Source organism: Beta vulgaris, chromosome 4 (genome assembly GCF_026745355.1).
Source record: "Beta vulgaris subsp. vulgaris cultivar EL10 chromosome 4, EL10.2, whole genome shotgun sequence".
NCBI lineage: Eukaryota > Viridiplantae > Streptophyta > Magnoliopsida > Caryophyllales > Amaranthaceae > Beta > Beta vulgaris.
In genome coordinates, this window is record NC_079205.1 from 49,585,809 (window position 1) to 49,608,317 (window position 22,509).

General features: G+C 35.1%; 1 protein-coding gene across 2 annotated transcripts; it reads left to right on the forward strand.

The window, feature by feature from the left end:
* The first annotated feature begins 4,493 nt into the window (after positions 1-4,493).
* LOC104891004 (protein HASTY 1) lies at positions 4,494-20,210 on the forward strand. Of its 2 annotated transcripts, XM_048643253.2 has the most exons (23): positions 4,494-4,818; positions 6,180-6,281; positions 9,073-9,216; positions 9,304-9,384; positions 9,508-9,577; positions 9,918-9,988; positions 10,090-10,253; positions 10,336-10,407; positions 10,513-10,747; positions 13,067-13,129; positions 13,212-13,490; positions 14,250-14,363; positions 14,556-14,682; positions 14,773-14,942; positions 15,054-15,155; positions 15,267-15,362; positions 15,747-15,850; positions 15,939-16,221; positions 16,544-16,788; positions 17,384-17,887; positions 18,151-18,445; positions 18,573-18,756; positions 19,618-20,210. In XM_048643253.2, exons 1-23 carry the CDS (start codon positions 4,708-4,710, stop codon positions 19,695-19,697), a joined length of 3,696 nt encoding a protein of 1,231 aa, XP_048499210.1. In that variant the 5' UTR covers positions 4,494-4,707; the 3' UTR covers positions 19,698-20,210. The 2 variants fall into 2 exon arrangements, with proteins under 2 accessions (XP_048499210.1, XP_010674934.1); XM_010676632.4 differs by lacking the exon at positions 15,267-15,362.
* The last annotated feature ends 2,299 nt before the right edge of the window (positions 20,211-22,509 follow it).

A 22,509-nucleotide genomic window follows, 5' to 3' on the forward strand; every position in this document is an offset into this window, starting at 1 on the left:
TATGCCGATGTAAAACTTTGAGAACATATATCTTTAGTTTTGTATTTGTAAAAATTATAAAAAGTACCTATTAATAAAATACATACTAAGACGAATCTAACAAGATCCCACATGACTATGTTTTTATTCACGTATAAATCACAAACGAGGGTCAAAGTGCAATTTGTGAATAGTGTAAAATGTCAAAGTGTAACAACTAATTTGAAACGGAGGTAGTATAATAGAGATAATAATAATAGGTCAAAATGATAGTTCGATTCTTACTCAAAATATTCCAAATGAAAACATCCACACCAAGTTAACTTGGTTGCCAAAAAAAAAATTAACTTGAGTCCGGTTGGCAATGGATGAAATCATAAGTTGAGGGCTTGAGTCACTTGACTCAATAATTGCGTGAAAAATTAAAAATTCAAATATTAGAGTAAAAAGTGCAATACTCTATATATTTTATATTAATAAATACATATGTGTATTTAATATGTAAAAAGAATGGGTCTAGATCCAACAAGTAACAAATTTCTAAACCCAACCCTTAAAAATGGGTCGGGTCCAACCAAGTATGAGGTCGGGCCTCGAATCCATGTCTATCTCTATTTAAGAACACGTGTTTGCCAAAATGTGAATGGAGATTTTTCAAACTGAAATTCCATCAAAAATGATATTAGTATGGTAAATGAATCTCAACTTTTGGTTGGTTCTTGTTACGGGAACCTATCTTGTGCTGGAATTGTTTTTAAGTTGACGGAAGTTTCAAAATTGGATTCGGAGTTGAAAGCCTTGGTTGGAATACGTTGTATGATCGAGTTGAAAATGTTGATAGTCGACTTTATTTGTAATAGCTTTAATTTCTTTGGATTTGTAATACTAAGTAGTACTTGACATACCGTAAATACTTATGGCTTGAGGTCATGAGATCAAATTCTACTAACGGGGTGTTTGGTACGAGGGATTGGGAGTTTGGAGATTAGAGGATGGGATTGGGAATGGGAGTTAGAAGGTGGGAATTCATTAAATATATCCCAATCCCTTGTTTGGTATGTTAGTGGGATTAAGTAGGGAATATATTGCTAAATTACAAATCTACCCATTTCATTATATTAGCTATTTAACTCATTGGTGAATTATATTTTAATGAAGGGTAAATTCGTCTTCTAACATAACCAGAAATAATCCCTCTCCCTAATACCTGCCCCCTCCCATGTCTTATTTTGGTGGGATAAGGGGGGTTTAATCCCATTCCCCTTCACATGGGAATTTAGATATCCCCTCAAACAAACATGCATGGGATATAATATCCCATTCCCACCCCCTAATCCCCCTAAACAAACACCCCCTAAGGACTTTTTGAGGGTTGTGACTCGTTAAATTGGGATTAATTAAAATTCGTGAGATGTTGGTCCAATAGAGTTCTTTCTCCTTATCGAAAAAAAAAAGTTATGAAGGGTTCGCAATTTGTACATGTCCTTGTACACATTTGTAAGTGTGGAGAAATCTTTTTATAATAATAAGGAATAAAATGGATTTTTTTTTTATATTTTTCCGAATTTGTAAGAGTGATTTAACTTATATTTTCTCCCATGATCTCAAATAAGTTGCAACATTTGTTTTTCTTGGTTAAAGACTCAAAGTTCATCAAATTAGACCATCTTTTCCACGCCATGAGAATAAAAATATTATCATATAAGATCACATAAGATTTATCTTAATATTTCCTTTCATGGTATCTATCTTCATAACTTAATTAACTAATACATAATTACACATATCAGTAGACAAGATTACTTATTAAACATCGTAAATGAACAAATGTTGTAATTTCAAATCAAGTACTTCACTCATGTTACCAGTTACCACATAGTCACATACCCTACTTAGGTTTGCCCATAATTAATTGTTTAATCAATGTTGTAAAGACTTTTGAAAGATTAAGGTGCGTACTCTTCACCTTAATAAGTTAAGTTTCAGGTCCAATCAGTTTAATTCGATTCAGATAAATTCAGTTCAGTTCAGATAAGTTTCAATCAGGTTCAATAAGTTCCAATCAGGTTGAATCAGGTCCAATAAGTTTCGATAAGGTCCAATCCCAATCCTGGTTATTTTCTGCTATTTATGCTAGCATTAGACCCGATGCGAGGCTCGATGTAATTGAGCTCTAAATAGAAAGTATGAAAGAAAAAAGCTAATGGGGCTAAGCGGGTATGAACTCCTCCCTTGCCGCTACTACCGAGGCCTATTGTCCACGAAGGCGGATGACTTTGGAAAGGCATACCTTGACTATTCGAAGACAATGGATTGGTTCTCTTACAGTTCAATTCCAGGTGAAAAAAAAAGTCTATTACTCCTTCCAATATTCATTGCCTCTAGTTCCGACTTAAGAGTTAGACTAGGCGATATATTCTTTCTTGCGCAAAGCCTTTCTCCTGATCTTGATAGCACGGGAAAGAGACTTTTTGCATTAATTTCAGTGGGGGAACACTATGATCATGGTAGCTGCGGTGAAGTAAGCACGAGTATCAACGTCTAAGCCCACAGTATATATATGACGAGCCCAGGAAATCCAAGAACACCTATACTGATCATGGCATAAACCATGCCTAGATACCCGAAGACCGGTTTTCCGGAAAAAGTAGAAACGATATGACTTATGATACCGAATCCAGGCAGAATGAGAATATAGACCTCTGGATGACCGAAAAACCAAAAAAAAGATGCATAGTCAATGATCAGTAAGTTTGAATTAAAATTTTAATTGAAGTACCACTATGATTATCATTTAGTATTATATTTGTAATATTATCTATTATTTTATTATTCATATTATGATTAATTGATATATTATTACTAAATTTTTTAATTAAAGTACCGTTATGATTATATAGTATTATATTTTCATTATTATCTATTATTTAATTACTCATATTACTATTGACTGATTATGTTATTATTAAAAAATATTATAATTATGATCATATAATGTTAACAATAATAATAATCATAATTATGATATTTTGCAATTTGTCTTTAAAATAACTAGATATAACATGTTTTCGTTACAAATAACAATGAAAGATATAAATATTGTTAATTGATTTCCTAATAGTGCTTTATGAAATCAAAGCAAAACTATTAAATATATTAGTAGTGAAAGTTATGCATAAACAAACATATAAATAGTAATTTTTTTTTTGTTAAAATGTTAATTATACGAGATATCTAATAATTACTATTTGTTGTTTTGAGGATAAATTTTAATGATTATTATGTTATAATAAATTTTAAGGAATATTACTTATGTTAGGGATAATATTTATATTATTACTCATCATTTTTTGTTAAAAAAAGTCATATAAGTTCTAATCAGGTTCACTAAGGTTTAACAAGTTCCAATCAGATTCAACAAGTTCCAATCACGCCAATAAGTGTCAATCAGGTGCAATCATGTCCAATAAATTCAATTCAGTTAAGGTCCAATAAATTCAGTTTAGTGTAGGATTATTTAGGTGAAGAGAACCTCTTCGGCATAAAACAACTGAACTGAATGGAGCTGAACTGAACTGAACTGATTGAAGCTGAACTGAACCGAACTGAATTGAATTAAATTAAATTGAATTAAATTGAATGTAATAAATATATAAATAATATTTAAACAACAATAATATGAATGTTAAATAATAATTATAATGATAAGTAATAATAATGACTAATAATAATAGTAATAGTATTTTGGATATTTTTAAATGATAGTTATAAATAAATAATATTAATAATCATAAATTAATAATAATAACAATAATTAATGATAAGAATGATAATTAATAATAATTATTTTATATTATTTGTATTAATATATTAATACTTGATGATGATATATAATAACAAAAATATCTAAGAAGTAAATTAATATTACTATTTTAATAATTAGATTTAATAATATAATAATATTTAGTAATAAACATAATGATTGGGTTGGACCGCGAAAATTACATCATAAACTACTTGACGCGATTTGATTGGTTTATGGGCTAAAAAACGTGGGTTTATTTGTGCTTTAACTTAAACTATGTTCCTTCTAATAATAATAGTAATAATAATGAGTAAAACTATAATAAACAAAATAATACAAGAAACAACAACAACAACAATAACAATAACAAGAACAATAATAATAATAATACTTAACTGTAATGATATAAAAATAAATAACAATAATAATAATAATAATAAGAGTAACTAGTAAAATAAATTATACCAACATAATAATAATTTTTGACAAAATAGTTATAAAAGAAAAGAATGGAGCTGAACTGAACTGAATGGAGCTGAACTGAACTGAACTAAACTGATTGAAGCTGAACAAAACTGAACTGAACTGAAAATAAGCTAGGGAGAAGTGGAGAACGGGCGTCGGGCCCTCATTTACAAGAATTTTCAAATTTTTTCTCTTCTTAATAACCTTCTACTATAAATATCAAAAAAAGCACTTTGTTTCTCTTTCTCTCTCCTTTCTTTTTTGCTACTTCAATTTGCAGAAACTCTTCTCTCTTCTTCTCTGCAGTGCGCCAGATGAAAGCAAACTCCTTTTTCATCCTAAAAGTTCTTATATTTGCCCTGTAACCTACTTCTCATAAAACCCTTTTGATTCCCCAGAAAAAAATAACATTCATCAATTTTCTTAATACAGAAAAAAAGCAAAAAATAAAAATAAAAATGGAAGAGAGTGGTAGTATAGCAAACAATGTAGCTAGAGCAATAACTGCTGCACTTGATTGGAGCTCTTCTTCTGATGCTCGCAAGTCCGCCTTTTCTTTCTTGGAATCTGTATTTTTTTTCTCTCTAAAACTTTGCTTCTCCAGTTGTTCAAATTTGATTCTTTATGCTTAAATTTTAGTTGTTATATATGTTTTAAGTGTTGAATTTTTAGTGCATGAACTTTTATATGTAATACCCATTTGCATAAATTCTAATTTTATGTTTTAGTTTGTTAGGTATGTTGGAAGGATGTGAGTGGAATTGGTTAAAGATGGTTTATTGATCAATTACATAATGTTATATAAGATCATCTTAGAATAATTTATTTGAAATTAAGATAATGGAATTGGAGTTTATTGTAATTAATTGGTTCTTTGTGTTGTTTTTGGGAGTCATATTAGCTATGACAACTGTTGTCTTGTGATGAATTTTGAAGATTTTATGGGGAATTATTGAACATACTTGGTAAACTTGAAGTTATTTTTTACACTTCTCCGGATCTTTTTTCAAGAGACTTAGAGATATAATGGAACAAAGTTGTGATCTTTTTACACTTCTCGTTGATGTTTGACATTTGTTTTAATTTTTGTAAGTCATGTGGTATGTATGTGTATGCAAGAGTACAAGGAAAGGTAAACTTTAATGAGAAATTTTTCGAACAAATAATTATAGATTTAATTATCATTTTACATTCCATCTCAATCTAATACTGCATGCCAAAGTATCAAATAATGCCTTTTGTCTTTGATGTTCTTGTATGTTGAGGATCTACAGTGGGTCAGCATAGTACCCCTCCCCCAATGTCAATATTGGAGAGTATTCTATTTTGCCATTTTTAATTCTCTCAAGTTGATTGAATGTGAAGGTCTTACGTAATATGAGTCCGTAATATTGACAATAATTTTGCAATTGTATGGCAGAGAACACTTAACTGCATTTTCCAACTTGATCAAGGATTCTAGGACTATCAATTTGTATATTGTACATGCCAATGACATATTTGCGTTGCAATTTGTGGGTTTTTGAACTCTGCAACATGAACATATATATGCGTCCTTAGGCACATTGCACATGTGTGGCTGTGTAAAAATGAATTTGCTTTTACACTAGAACGTGGAAATTAATAACCGGCCAGAAAATAGGTTTAGAAGGTTACAGATTTTAAATACATTTAAATGGAATTTAAAGCTGCATTTGCGGATCAAGTAGGATTTTAATTCATTTCCGAATTCTAGGATCTCCTAGTTTCCTGTCCTTCCTCTGTTGTTGGATTAAATTTGCACATGTTGATTGTTTCGGTGATTTTTGTGAACAACGGACCCATTTTATCATTTCATCTTATTTGGCAAACCTAGTGTGTGCTGCTTACTGTTCACTCTGAATCTTTTCCTTGGTTTTGTGATGCTCATGAACTGTATTAAATTATGCAGTTTAAAGCAGGAGATGTGCGTATCTTGGCTAGTACATCCTTCACTTTAGTTAAGAAGGAGTGGTCTTCTGAAATACGGCTGCATGCATTCAAAATGCTTCAGGTTGTTGCTGGATAATTTTCTCTCTTTATTGGCTGTCTAGTGATTTTATCATCTCTTGCATTTACGGCAATATTGCAGAAGATGGAAGTCATGAATCATATTACATGTCACTATCTTTAAAGTGAATAATGCATTGACATTGATACTTGATCAATACATAAGCAATGTTTATCATTTGTTTCCTCTCAAATCATTTGGATACACCATATCAATAATTTCCCAATGATATGAGTCCAGTGTAATCTGTATACTGGCATTCACGTAATATAACAGATCTTTGACCTGCAAACACTGTTGATTTTGGGAGATATTATGTCCATACATGTCCTACATCTATTAATCATGTTGACAATTGTTTTTTCCGTCAATATCAACATAAATGCACGGTTTCTGAAAGCATCACTACTATTCTATCAGCTTCCAAATGAGTGTCTTTGAACTGAAAGTGACATCACATTAAGCTAATAGGGTATCATCCTAGCGCTGCCAACAATTTGTGGAGTAATAGTGGATTTTCCTATCAAGATACGATTAAATCGGGGATTTACATAGAGTCCTCTCCAACTTGTGATAGTAATAAGTGGAATAACATGATCTATTCAGGAAGAGTTACTGTGGTGTATGTTGTTTGTAGATGATGTTGTTGTATTGGTGAATGAGACTACTGATGGAGTTAAGGCTAAATTTGAGCAATTTGAGGCAAACGTAAGAATCTTAAGGGCTTAGGCTAAGTTGTAGCAAAACTGAGTACATGGATTGCAATTTTAGTTATGAGAGGTTGTCATGTCAATCGAGAATGTAGAAATATTGATTGGTAAGGAGTTGTCAATAAGCTAGTTTGCTGAGTACTTTGTTGTCGTCTATTAGAGGAATGAAGATATTGACCAAGAACTGATTTATAGGATACATATAGGGTGGCTTAGTTGGAGAGGATTAACTGAGATTTTGTGCGACTGTAGTGTATTTAAGGTTATAGGGAAGATTTTAGAGGATGACTATTAGACCAACGTATTATATGGGTTTGAGACATTTTACGAAGGATCATATTAGGAAGATTGGGGGAAGACGATATTTGTATGTGGACATAGATGTGTGAGAACACCTTACAAGATAGGATCAAGAACGAATATATTTGGAAAAGGCGGGATAAGTTGATGTTGCAACAAGATAAGTGAAAACCAATTATGGTAGTTTGGCCATGTGAAACGCTGAGTAGATTTTTCGTAGGTAACGGTAGTGGAGAGCTGGATTATGGAGATTTTAGTAGAATTGGGGGAGGCAAACTTTGACTTGGATAGAGGGTGTTAAGATTGATATGAAATATATTAGGCATGTGGAAGCACACAACGCTTGGTGGAAGAAATTGGAGGCAAAGAATCTATGTGGATGTCTAGAAGACCAACGGAGATGGACATATAATATCCTGACTCATGTGGCTGACGCCATGTTATTGGGATTAGGGCCTTCTGTTTTTGTTGTGATGCTTTCTCATAATCTCATCTGCTGTGTATAGTGTGATATGAATTGAAAATGCAGAATCTGATTATATTTTGTGATACATACGCTATAGAAGTTATGCTATATTTTTAACTATACAGCTATCGATACATTGTGAAGAGATAGTATAGTGGCCATAATTGTCAGAAGCAACACTCCCTCCTTCGATCAAAGAAACAAATATATCTCCTTGATGTTATGTACCAAATTAGATAAAGATTTAACTAATAATCTGGCACAAATAAGGAATGACTGGTCTTGATGCCTAGGTTTTCAGCTCATTGAGCTTCTAAATTAGGCCGGTTAGCTATGGAAGCAAATAGTTGGAGTGGACACCTCATTGAGCATCATTAATGATATGAATCTTATTACCTCAAAAGGAAACAGATTTCCATTTTTATAGTCTTTGTGGCTATAAGAGGTCTAGCAAGACATATCCCGTGTCTAGGAGAACATCCATTAACAATGATACTTGGCGTTAAGATGTGTAACACTGATCTGATAACACAGGAATAAACTGATATTATTGATTGTTATTCTGCTTTATATATGCTGTATGGAAGCATGAAGATTATATATTAGAATTTCCTTTCCTTTCATGGGGAGTTCAATAAATTTGGTTGGCTGAATGGCTATAATATGACGTGGGACTTAAGTAGCCATTTTTTTTGCTGTTGCCTACTGGGACAAGAAAACAGAGTTTCTGTTAATGAATGTGTATGAACTTAGTGTAACTATTGTTTATGAAAATCAGCTGTTGGCTTTTGCTTCCCCCATGTGTGCTGAGGTCACTGGTGACTGGACGAAACCGGGTTCAGCTTCTGATATGGACTTACTTTCAGATACTCCCTCCATCCTCTTAATAGCTCTATAATATTCACAACATTTGTTTGAATGTCCACTTATTACTTTTGTTTGAATGTCCACTTATATATATAGTAGTCAAATTTAGGAAATGAAAAAGAAAAAGGATTGAGGGATTACAATTTTGAACTTTTGATGATCTTATAGTAATGGCAACTCTTATCATTTGTATTATGTGAAATTTGAGTTCTGCCTGTGTAGGAGGGTAAGAGTTGTTAACACTATAACCAGTGTGAGGGTTCATAAATGGAACTTTTTCAATGCAAGTTTAGCTTTAACTCTGTCGTAGCTATGCAGCATTCACTTTTGTTCATCTGATGTATTGATTCTTAAGCTTTCCAAAAATTTGGCAGCCTAATCTTCTTAGAATCAAGGTTTCAGTTTCCAATATGTATATGAACTCTTAGCCTTTTTTTCTCTTGGTGTGTAGCATCTTGTAAGGCTGCGTTGGGAAGAACTGCATACAGTGGAGCGGCGCGACTTTGCGAGCATTGCTGTTGACTTGATGTCTCAGGTTGCGGATCCATGTGAGGAGTGGGCTTTAAAAAGTCAAACAGCTGCTCTTGTCGCAGAGGTTTTATCTGTATTTTCTTTCGGTGTTAGTGCGTAGTGAAGTCTGTGACTCTTTCTGTAATTATGTAATTCCATTTCTAATCTACAGATAGTAAGGAGAGAAGGCCCAAATTTGTGGCAGGAATTGTTTCCTTCGGTTGTAGGCCTGTCTAACAATGGCCCATCTCAAGTAATTCTCCTGTTCCTCTTGGGCAACTTTCTATCGCCTTATTATCATATTTCTTCAATATTTCCTTTATGGTCATTGAATTATTGTGTGTCCGAATGATTTATGTTTGAATGTACATTTTAGGCAGAATTGGTCTCAATGATGCTAAGGTGGCTTCCTGAAGATATTACTGTTCATAATGAAGATTTAGAAGGTAAGAAGTTCAGTTGCGTTCCATTCATTCACTTGCAATTTCTTTTTCTTATTTAAGGGACTGCTATTTTCTGAATGTTACCTTTGGGGGTTGGGGTGAGGGGTTAGAAGTTCCTCTGAAAGTTATGAATTCGCTTGGTAAAAGCCGATTCAAGCTTCTTGGGCTTTAAGTGACTAGGTCTATATTTTCTGTCTCTTTCGGTATGAGAACAACAATAATCTTGATTTTAAGTGTCTTGAAGTAATAGTGGGTATTGAGTGTGCTTAATTAGTCGGAGTATCTTGAAAATGAAAATTTACATTGTGCCTTTTTTTTGGCTGTTCTGGATAAAATTTGTCAGGTGACCGGCGTAGGCTATTGTTACGTGGACTTACTGAATCCTTGCCAGAAATTTTACCTTTGTTGTACTCAGTAAGTTCATTGAAAGGAGTAATTTAAATTGTTTTAGGGTCTAACTATCTAAGTTAAAAGTTAGCTTAATTGTAGCACCTCATCTTGTGATGTATGTGCAGTTACTAGAGAAGCACTTTGGGGCTGCAGTAAATGAGGCATCGCAGCAGCATCTAGACATCGCGAAACACCATGCAGCCGCAGTTACAGCAACCTTGAATGCAGTAAATGCTTATGCAGAATGGGCTCCTTTGCCTGATCTTGCCAAATATGGGATTATATATGGGTATAGTAATTGCAATGAAGATTTTCCTCACATGTTATGCACATGCACTTTTTTCATTCTCCGAACAATTTGTGTGCTGCAGGTGTGGCTGCTTGCTTACTTCTCCAGATTTTCGGCTTCATGCTTGTGAGTTTTTTAAACTTGTATCTGCAAGGTACGTAGTAATTCATGGTTTGTTATCTAATTGCTTTTAGGGCTAGACCATATTGACATTGTGTATCATATGAGTAATTATGTGCTAGTAATTGTTGTATTGCAGGAAGCGACCTGCTGATGCATCATCGGATTTTGATTCTGCAATGAGCAATCTCTTTCAGATAATGATGGATGCTTCCAAAGATTTCCTTCAAAAATCAAGCATGAGTAATGGGGTCATTGATGACAGTAATTTTGAGTTTGCAGAGTTGATATGCGAGTGCATGGTTTCTCTTGGTTCCACAAATCTTCTGTGCATTTCTAGTGATACAAACAAACTTTCTTCTTATCTTCAACAGGTGACTTTCCTATCTCTGAATATTGCTCTTTAGATGCTTTTAAATGGTGATCAAGAAAGTCAGTTATGCTTTTCAGATCTGTGACTGGAGGTCTTAGATGATTAGAGAGAAGGCTTGCTGTGTCAATAGAAACAGACAGGTGGCTTGACCAGGGAGACTGCGTTTTCTCAATCATTTAATCACCAATATTTTGGGGGGATGAATTTACCTTTGGGCTCTTATATGAAAGATGCGTTGTTAAAATATCCGAACATGTAAATTTGTAGACTATTCTTTCGATATTTTCAACTCCTTTGCATGCTAATAAATGAAAATGCATTAAAACTGCTGGAAATAAGTTGTCAAAATTCCTTCAAATTTAAAGAGGAGTTTCAATGGCTATATTCATGCAGCAAGATGCGTCATTGAAGTAGCAATCAGGTGGTAATATTAAAATATCAGCTTCACAAGTACAATTTGCGCAAAAAAACTATCATATCCAGCAAGAAACCATGTTTGAGATAACATCATAGTGTTACATTGTTGGAATCCTTGCTCAGTAATTCTAGTCACTGATTTTGAAAGTTTTGCCAATATTTCTTTAAAACCACTGCTCTATTTACTGAAACTTCAGCCAACTCTCTAATGGTACATAAAACTTTGACTCCTTGAACGACCACTCTATTTTTTTAATATATTCTTTTAGATAATGGGGTGTTGCAGTATATATCAAATAACAAATTATGCACCAAGCTTGGCTTGGTCTAATGATTGACGTGTCACTTGTTGGGATTAAGGTCCCAAGTTCAAGCATCCACTGGGGCATATAAGGCGGGGTTTCTCTGGCTTTTATCCCTCCTCCACTGGTCATAGTTGGACGCCCTAGTCAACCTTTTGGTGCATCCTGGCGATAGGCCTTTCCTAGAAGAGGGATCCTACCGATGTACATATATCCTAGATGTTCTGGCCTCTTACTAATTTCAGTATCGATTCGTTGTTGCATGATAGCATGAGTGTACTTACCCAACAGTCAATAATGATAAATTGTTTCCTGTAACCTTATATTTCCCTTGATTCATCTTAGTTGAGAATTTTCGTCTGCTGATTGCTTTCTCTTTCATAGGACGGGATAACTTTATATCTCATGTTTTCACGTGTAGTGTTTGGAATTCATGTTCTTTCTGTGTGACACTTTATCCTGTCCCAAGGAAGGGGAAATGAATTCACTTGGTTTCTGCCTTTCTGGTCTGCAACGGCTGATCCTTGCCATGTGATGATGAGGTCTTAGAACTTAGCAGTTCTCAAGGAAAGGGGAAATGATTTCACTTGGTTTCTGATCTGCAATGGGTGATCCTTGCCAGTGATGAGAGATCTTATAACTTGGGTGTTTGTGAATAATTTTCTTTTATCAGTAGAGGGGCTCCTAATGTATTCTTCTTAGGTGTGCCTTTGAGAAAGGCTACATTTAAGCGATTGTTTTCAACTCTTCAACTTTACACAAACAATTTGTTGTTGGTTTTGGTAGGCTCCACTCCCCCCTTCCAGAAAAAAGAATACAATCACTGTTCTAACTCTCCATGTATAAAAATTCCATTCTTCATTGCTGTTCTCAGCCGAGCTCCCTAATCCGGGTTTTTTTGCCTTGAAATGTTAGGCTGTGTGTTCCTTCTCATCCTGTCACCTAACTTCGGTTGTGGATGTTTTGAGTTATATAGTTCTATAAGGCTCAGAGAAGCTTGAAGATTTTGGGCTTTTGGCTTAGAGCATATCTTGGTTTTACGTACTTTTGGTATAAATCATCTTATTTATGCCCAAGTCGTTAGCTCGTATTTCATTATTGTTGAAGTTATAGGTCCTAAGGTCATTTGTCAAAGAGTGGTATGCTTTATCTTGATGCCAGTACTTTCAATTAGCTGGTGCTGGTTCCTTATTTTTCAGATGTTACTGTATCTAGAATTTCCTATGTAAAATATCTGTATGGTTCTTTTCTTTCAGATCCTGCTTATTAAGAAGTTCTCGAAAAACTCTAGATTGTTACATAGGTATCCTTCCTTTTCTTTTCAGGTCTTTATGTTTTCTCTTTTTTGTGCTTTTTATACAGGGATTTGTGTCTATGTCTGCTCTCAAAATTTGGTTAAATAGTCCTTAGAATTTGATTTTGGTATATTGTCCATTTTATTGCAATTCCTCCCTGCCGGCGTGACTCGTATTATATGGTTGCACATGCATATTCAACATATCATCATGATTTCTTGAAGCCACATGCAATATACTTTTTATTATTTCATATTTCACTAGTCGATGTTGATGCTCACATAAGCCATGAATAATTCTCTGCAGATGCTGGGGTACTTCCAACATTTTAAGCTGGCCCTTCATTGCCAGTCACTGTCTTTCTGGCTGGTATGTTTGAACTTGACTCATCATGTAAGTTTCTTTATAAATCATCAATCACCTGGAACTCGTGTTGCACATGATCTGTTAGGTATTAATGAGAGATTTACTGTCAAAGCCAAAAGCTCATGCAACTGGAGATGGTGTTGTAAACAGTTCTACTGGCTCTGGACAGGCTGAAAGTGAGAAGAGAAATATATCAAATTTGATAAATGACGACTATTGTGGTGCAATTCTAGATACATCTTTCCAGCGTCTCCTCAGAAAAGAGAAAATTCTTCCTGAGACAGCACTTTCTCTTGGACCTTTGGAACTGTGGACTGATGATTTTGAGGGCAAAGGGGAATTCGGTCAGTACCGCTCTAAGCTGGTATGTGATACATAGCTCCCTGGTTATCTTTACGATGAGTGCCTTATATCTCTCCAAAATTTAGGTGGAAGGTGTTGACAGATGTTTGGAGAGGGAAACTGTTTTAAACTTGCTATTGATTAAATCACCAACAATATTTGATGTCATGTCGTCCTACAAAGATCCTTGGCTTGAGGTCTGAGCTTAGTGATGATAATAACACATAGATTCTTGAGATGATATTGCTGCTAAGAACTTCAAATTTCATGTCATTCTAATCAATGATCATATGCTCTGTATGCTGGAGTTAGTGCCATGGCCAATTGAGCTCTGAAACTTAAGCCACTTTTCCCTCTTTAGTAGATAGTCAGTTACATGAAGATGGACTGAAGGATCTCAAGAGCAATGAAGTGGCTCAGGTTACTTGTGCAAGGTTAGGGCTGTTTGGGCCTTTGGCTCCTATCTCATGATTTCACAGCTTCCATTGCAGAGGAAAGTATTGCAGTACTTTGCTTCTCTTTGTTTGACTTATTTTGATCAGGCATGTGGAGATAGGTTATACTATTTTTTTGCTCAGGCGTACTTGGACCTTTTAACAGATGTCTGCTGTGCATCTGCACCCTGACATGGGCTACATTTATCTAGTTAGCAATACTTTGGTTCATTTTATCTATGGTACACTTATCTGCATCTCGGCATGGCTTCTTGTCTATGATTCATTTTTACCTGTCCATCCTTTTTTGATATTTCTGTTCTCCTGAACACAATACAATTTCTCAGATGGAGCTGATCCGGTTTGTTTCAAACCATAAGCCTATTGTTGCTGCTATGAGGGTGTCTGAGAGAACTGTCATGATTATCAAGAACCTAGTATCGTCTTCGGCGCCATCTCTGGTATGGTAGTATTGACATATAGAAAATGCCAATTTTTCAGTTCTTGGTCATATTCACTTAAGGACAGTATGCTTGTACAGTCTTCTCTATATAGCAAAATTTATTTTGTATACAAATATAAGTCTTAGCATTCTAGAATTTTTTAATTTTTTCATAGTTATAATACTTCTGCTGTGCTGACATTGATTTCAGGACTTGGCCATACTGGAGAGTATGCAATTTGCCTTAGAAAATATTGTTGTAGCAGTTTTTGATGGATCGGATGAAATTGCTAGGGGTAGCTCGGAGATACAACTTGCTTTGTGTAGGATATTCGAAGGTTGTACTGTGACTTCTGAGATATATTACAGTTCCCATGCTTTTAATCCCTGCAGGTTTTTCTAAGCTTTCTTATTCTTATACATGGAAGGTCTCCTACAGCAGCTTCTTACCTTGCAGTGGACTGAATCCGCGCTTGTGGAAGTCCTCGGCCACTATTTGCATTCATTCGGTCCATTCCTGAAGGTCTTCCCAGATGCAGTTGGCGTTGTCGTTACTAAACTATTTGAGCTTTTGACCTCCCTTCCTGTTGTTGTCAAGGTCTTTTCTTAAGCTTCTGGCTCAAAATATTGTGCATTTGTGCTGGATAATGTCATTTCCGGATCTTTTTTTGGGAACATTTATAAAATATTTGCTTTGCTCACCTGTCAGGATCCTTCAACAAACAGTGCCCGGCATGCCAGGTTGCAGATTTGTACATCTTTCATTCGGATTGCCAAAGTTGCTGACAAAAGCCTGCTGCCTCACATGAAGGTGGGTAAACCCCTTCCCCTTTTTTCAAATTACAGAAAGCGAAAGAAAAGCATAACTGAATTTGTAGTTCAAGTTCTCGTAGTACAGTAAAAAACTTAGTTGGAATTTCAGATGCTACTTGGTCTCTCTCCTGACCAGCAGTTGTACACTTGTACTAGTTCCAACAAAGACGAGGGAACTCTCCCCCACACACCCAAAATAAAAAAAGTGAGACTTCTGTATTTTTTCAGATTTTCTGTCAATTGCTTGGAAAGTTAGGTAATAACAGGTATTTGGTCTGTCTTGTATCTTGATCATGTTGGGTTAGGGTAAACTATGAATCTCTTCGAAGATCTTGTTTTAAGGTTGTTGCTAAGATAAGAAGCTATGGCCACATATGTGCATTCGTGACTCCTTAATTTACTTGATTTCTAGCTGCTTTTGTCCTTATGAAATGTTTTTTGGCAAGATAACTTTCGTCCCCAAGCATCCTTTTACCCCGTTCTTTCGTCAAATATATTGAGTATTGTGCAAGGTGCTACGCCTGCTAAATATTATTCATGTATAGACCAAAATTTGTCTTTCAACGACAGAGATTTTGCTGCCTTACAGGGGATTGCAGATACCATGGCGCAGTTACAAAATGAGGGTCGTTTGCTTCGTGGGGAGCATAATCTTCTTGGTGAAGCATTCCTTATTATGGCTTCTGCTGCTGGGTAATTTTGTCATCTTTTAATTAACCTTCTTTTTGTATTTACTGTGTAATTCTCTGTATTGACGTGCATAATATTATAACTGCTACAGTGTTCAACAACAGCAAGAAGTTTTAGCCTGGTTGCTCGAACCTTTAAGTAGACAGTGGATCCAGCAAGATTGGCAAAATGCTTATTTATCTGATCCATCAGGTCTTGTTCGATTGTGTGTGGATACACCACTAATGTGGTCCATTTTTCATACGGTAACTTTTTTTGAGAGGGCACTGAAGAGATCTGGAATCAGGAAGAATAGTTCACAGAATATCTCAACAGGAACACTCATGCAACCAATGGCTCCTCACTTGTCATGGATGTTGCCACCTCTTTTAAAAGTACAGTCTGCCCCCCATGATTGAAACTCATATGGCTCCAATTGCTGATGTTATATATGAATTAAAGTTTGCTTTTTGAAAGAACTGCTCCTCCCAAAATTAATAGTCCATATGCTATTTTGGGATGTTCTGAACAAGTTGTCATCTTTCTTTAACAGTTTCAGACTATTATGGTAAAATAGCATTTGGGTGAAATTGTGAAGTATCTAATTTTGAGGATTAAGGCAACAGAATAGTCTTTTTGACAAGGAGAATTAGATATGCATCATGATTATAACCAATTTTTGATTCACTAATACATTGGAATTTCATCTTGATGCAGATTCTCCGTGCTATGCATTCACTTTGGTCTCCCACCGTGATCCAGTCGTTACCTGGAGAAGTTAAAGCTGCACTTAACATGAGCGACGTAGAGCGGGCTAGTCTTCTTGGAGAAGTGAACACAAAAGCACCAAAAGCTGCTTTGGGCTTTGCTGATGGTTCGTTAATAGATATGAGCAAGGAAACCTATGGAGAACCAAATGAAAAAGACATACGAAATTGGTTAAGAGGCATTAGAGAAAGTGGGTATGTATGCACCGGAAACTTGATGCATTATGCTTTTTAAAATCATGTATTGCTTCCTCGTCTTGTGCTTTTGACTGATATCTTCAGCAGGTGAATTTTCCGCAACCTGATTACTGGATAAATCTTTGAGCACCATGTCATCCTTGGATTAAAAAAATATTAGCATGAGATTTCGTTAGTAGCCTAGTTGTCACTGCTTGTTTCTTCTTTCCCAATTTAATGTGATGGTTTAATGAGGTTGAGGTGGTGGAGTAGTGGCATCACTTCCCACCTCATATCCATGAGTTTTAGGGATCAAACCTCATAGGACTCAGTGAGCCTCCTTCATCTTACCTTAAAAAAAATTTAATGAGATGGTTTTGCACCCCTATGTTAAAAAGAAAAGGTTTATTTACAAAGGCAATCTTTGCTTTGAATTTAAGGAACTTTTCAACCTTGCTATAATAGGTTTACTGTGCATCCCTCATCCCAGCACTTACCACACCACTATTTGTCCTTTTCCTTTCGAATTGGGGGGGGGGGAGTGTCAACTTTCTTGTGCATAACTTTCTTTAAGCTGAAGCTACTCCTAACTTATAAGCCCTATTATATTTAGGTACGATGTCCTGGGGTTGGCTACTACTATAGGAGATGCCTTTTTCAAATGCTTGAATATTGATACCGTTGCTCTAGCTTTGATGGAGAATCTGCAGTCAATGGAATACAGGCATTTGAAGCAGCTCATTCATTTGGTCATCATCCCATTGGTCAAGTCTTGCCCTCCAGATCTATGGGGGACATGGCTGGAGAAGCTTTTACATCCATTACTTCTTTATGCTCAGCAAGCTCTAAGCTCGTCATGGTCAAGTCTTTTAAATGAAGGCAGGGCAAAGGTTCCTGATGTTTGCAATATACTTGGAGGATCTGATCTGAAAGTTGAAGTAATGGAGGAGAAGCTGCTTCGTGATTTAACTCGTGAAGTATGTGGGTTATTGTCAGCATTAGCTTCCCCTGGGCTTAATACTGCCCTTCCTGCTTTGGATCATTCAGGACATGTCACTCGCATCGATGCTTCCTCTTTGAAGGACTTGGATGCATTTGTCTCCACTTCCATTGTTGGGTAAGATTGGTTTTGTTTTTTTTTTGTTTATTCTTTTTTATAAATATTTATAATATAAATAAAAAAATCAGTAAATTGTTCTTAAATGCAAATTATATTTATATGTGCAATATTTGTTCTTGACTCAATCTTTCTAGCAAAAAAGTGGAAATTTTTTTGGCACCTAGAAAGTGGAGAAACGATTCTAGGACCCAGTTTTTGGATCCACATCCTAAGGCTTTACTTCTTGTTTTGACAAGCCTCTGTCTGTGTGGTATGTGCAGTTTCCTGTTGAAGCACAAAAATTTAGCTGTCCCAGCACTGCATATTTGTCTTGAGGCTTTTAAATGGACAGATAGTGAGGCTATGACAAAAATCTGCTCTTTTTGTGGTGTCATTGTTGTATTGGCCATTTCAACAAATAATGCAGAGCTTCGAGAATTAGTTTCGAAAGATTTGTTCTATGCAGCTATCCAAGGTTTGGCCCTTGAATCAAATGCTTTCGTGAGCTCAGATTTGGTTAGTCTATGTCGTGAGATATTTGTATATCTTGCGGATAGAGACCCTACACCCAGGCAGGTGAGTTGAGCTCATAATTTATAATTTTCTTGTGCTCTGATGAAGCTCATTTTATTTGAAGATGCTTGCCTTTTCCTGGTCAACATAGTTGTGTTAAAGGATTTGTTTTGTTGTGTTCTTGCTTCAGATTTTGTTGTCGCTTCCTTGCATTAACCCCCAAGAATTGGCTGCTTTTGAGGAAGCTTTGGCCAAGACAGCAAGCCCCAAAGAACAAAAGCAGCATATGAAAAGCCTGCTATTATTAGGAACGGGAAACAAGTTGAAAGCACTTGTTGCTCAAAAGAGTGTCAATATAATCACAAATGTCTCAGGTAATTCAGTGCCTCCCGCCCTCTTTCGCCTTATCCAACCCCTCCCCTGGGAGAAAGAAAAAGTAAAAAGGAACAGAAAGAATGGATTTCCTTATTTTCATGTTTTCACACAGCTGCAACTATTCAAGATGACAAGCTTAAACCATACCAATACTTATTTTGCTTCTATTTAGATGCAAGATGTGCAACACGTTGACTTACACGCTCTCCAATGTAATGCATTGCTCATTAATATTTTTAATCATCAATCCATAAGTATCATAAAGAATTTATATTTAGAAAATATACATTGAGACAAATTGATCATCATCTTACATAATAATCTATGTTTTTATATACAGGTAAAACAAATATAGTAAACGTGAGTATATAGTGTAAAAGTATTCTACTATCATTCTTTTGTAGAAAGCAAGTTGCAATTTATCCTTCTAAATATCTTGGTACCTATGTCAGAGAATATTTATAGTACACTTGGGTGTACCATGCCCATGGTACACCCAAGACTATTTTCTCCAAATGAGCAAAATGAGCGAATGAACAAATGAGCAAATGAGCAAACATTTTTACTCATTTAAGAAAATGAGCAAACACTTTTATTACAAAATGAGCAAAATGAGCAAATGAGTAAATGAGCAAATGAGCAAAATGCCCATATGAGCAAATTTGGTATCAAATGAGCACCTGAAGTTCTAATTTATTACAAAAATACTTCTGGGTGTACCATGCTCATGGTACACTCGGGTGACCATGAGTGAACTCCCTATGTCACTAGTGTTATAGATTTTAATCATAAAGAGCTAACACATCTTATTTGAGAAATTCAAATCCTCAAGTAACAAAATTATGTGCTGAATTTTTCAGTGAGATCTCGGACAGCCAATAGCACTGTAGATACCGGAACTGAAGAAGGGGATGTTGTGGGATTGGCATCAATCATTTGATAGAGCTGGGTGCAGTTTTGTTATCCCTGTACAGATGATTTTTTTCTTTTGTCGGTTGGAAATTAGAAGTTACAGAATACAAGTATAGTGAAAGCAAGTCTTGATCGCGAGTTGCGCATTAGATATCATCAGAAGGCCAAACATTATAGGCTCGGATGCAAACTCTTGAGACATCTAGACGCTGTGTGAGCTCTTCTATGCCTGATCATCTTAGTGATCAAATAGTGATTTAACTGACCCTTGCTATCACATTCCCTCTTAAGAGTCACAGTCACAGAACAGCGCAGCATTGATGTAGTTTTGTAATTTTATGTTATCAATATGTATGATCTTTTGAGCTTATTCATGATTTGTGCAGAAAGAGCAACTGTTTAGGTATAAGGCTGAATATGTTTTAGCATAAATGTATTGGCAGGGGCTTATCTGGTTTAGTTGTGCTGTATTATCTCTGACGTTGATAAGTAGAGCATTATATTTTGAGTTCAACGTTCAATGTACATGGGTTGATCCTAAGTGCTTTCGGTCATTCATGCTTAGAGATGGGTTAGGTTGCCATCAGGCCGGATCGATCAACCTAGTGGTTGGGGTTGAGATTTAAATCCACCCATTGGCATGGCCGGATCAACCTTGTGGGTTATGGGGTGGGTTTGTGGTATAGATTCTTATCCACCAATCGGCTTCAACCACTGGCCATCTTACTTGTGGTAATTGTTGCTGCTTGAAATGGAAGAGAAAGAATCAAATGTACCAAATTTGATTAAAGCTTTGTGTCCATAGCTTGTATATCAACACAAATTGCTATGATAATCAATTATAAAACTGATAAAACTAATATTATAGCATTTTAATTAATACGGTAAAAAAATGATATATGAATAATGTTAAAAGTCAAAAATGTTGATAAAGCGCATGCGCACACAGAAGTACAAATTGAATGAACACACCCCCATACACGCACTGATACACGACACGTTTGAATAACGGTTAACTTTAATTTCAGGGTAGGTGTAAATCTTCTATTATGGCATGCAATCAAGCCTATTTACTTATTTAGATATAGTTAACTTTAGGCTTGTGTCTGTTTTAACTGTCTTTAAAATCAACTAAAATTGGCCAACTACTTGAGGGAGGGCAAAATCAATCAGATTCTGACCTGAAAAGAATTCATTTATCTTGAACTTCTCCACTTCCCACCTAGAGCAGCTTCGCTCGCGGTGATCTAATTATTGGACTAGCTGAACTAAGCCCATGGTCCATTGGATGGTCGATGCAAGGCTAGAAATTGGAACACATTGATTTCGCTTGTCCTCTTGTCATCATCAAGGGTATGACCAATGAACTACTGCTGAGAGTAGCTCCTGATTTTTGGTCTTTTGGAAAGGGTGCAAAGTCATCTTAATAATCAAAGAGCCTTGGACTAATGTAAAGGGCTTTCAAATGTTACAGCTGAGAGAGATAATGTGTGATACTAACTTTTTGTTTGCATATTAGTAGCGAACGATAACGTTAAAGTTCGAGGACGAACTTTCTTTTAAGGGAGAGTAGATGTAATATCCCAAATTTTTGTAACTATTTTATAAATTTATTTTGTTATAATAAGATTTTATAAATATAAAATTCTGAAAAATAAAGTAAAATCATAACAAATCAGATTTTTATGAAACTATTTTATTTATTAAATCAGATTTTTATGTTTTAAAAAAAAAAAAAATTCGAAATGAGATTTTTTTTAAAAATCAGATTTTTTTTTCGTTCAAAGAGAAAGATAGAGAGAAAAGAAAATTCTGAATTTTTTTTAAAATACTTATCTTTTAGTGAAACCCTAGATTTACATACATATATATATCCCCAAACACCCAGAAATTCTCACATAATTCACTTTCTTCATCTCTTTGGTAAGTTCTAAATTTCAGATCTAGAATTACCATTGTTATTTTCGAAGGTTTTAAATAGAAAAATGATGTAAATTTTTAAAACCCGACGTGACTCCGGCGACTTGACCGGAGTCCGCGACCGATCTTCTTATTCTCTTCTTCCTTCTTCCGTCTTCTTTATTCTTTCTTCTGTTCTTCTGTTCTTCTGGTTTTTCGGTGGAATAATGGTTAAATAGGAACAAAGGTTCCTTTATAGGCTTGATGTTTTGAAAAAAAAAAAAAACAAATTATTGAGTGTGGACAGCAAGTTCACGGAGAGTTGTGACTTGCTGCCACAACTCACAGGGTGTTATGATATACTACCTCCGTTTCTTTTTAATTGTTACACTTTGACATTTTACACTATTCACAAATTGCACTTTGACCCTCGTTTGCGATTTATACGTGAATAAAAACATAATCATGTGGGATCTTGTTAGATTCGTATTAGTATGTATTTTATTAATATGTAGTTTTTATATTTTTTTACAAATACAAAATTAGAGATATAAAGACTCAAAGTAGTGCATCGACATGCGTGAAAAGTGTAAATGTAACAATTAAAAAGAAACGGAGGTAGTATATTGAATTTTGTGCACCTGTTGCACCTGTCACGCTTTTCCTCAATTTTTTTTTTAATTTTTTTTTCTTCTTTCTTTCCTTTTGTTAATTATTTATCTTGTAAACTGTGGTTAATTATTTTCGAGATATTACAGTAAGTGACTAACTTTAGGTAATATTATTTGTTGTAGACGGAAACTTCGTAGAAGAGACTTTTAGTTGATATTGCTATATTTGGGACGCGTTTGAGGTAATTCACAATGTCCATCAACAACTAGAATCCCGTTAGGAATTGTATGTGCTATGTGTAATACATGTGGTTATGTGATTCTATGTTT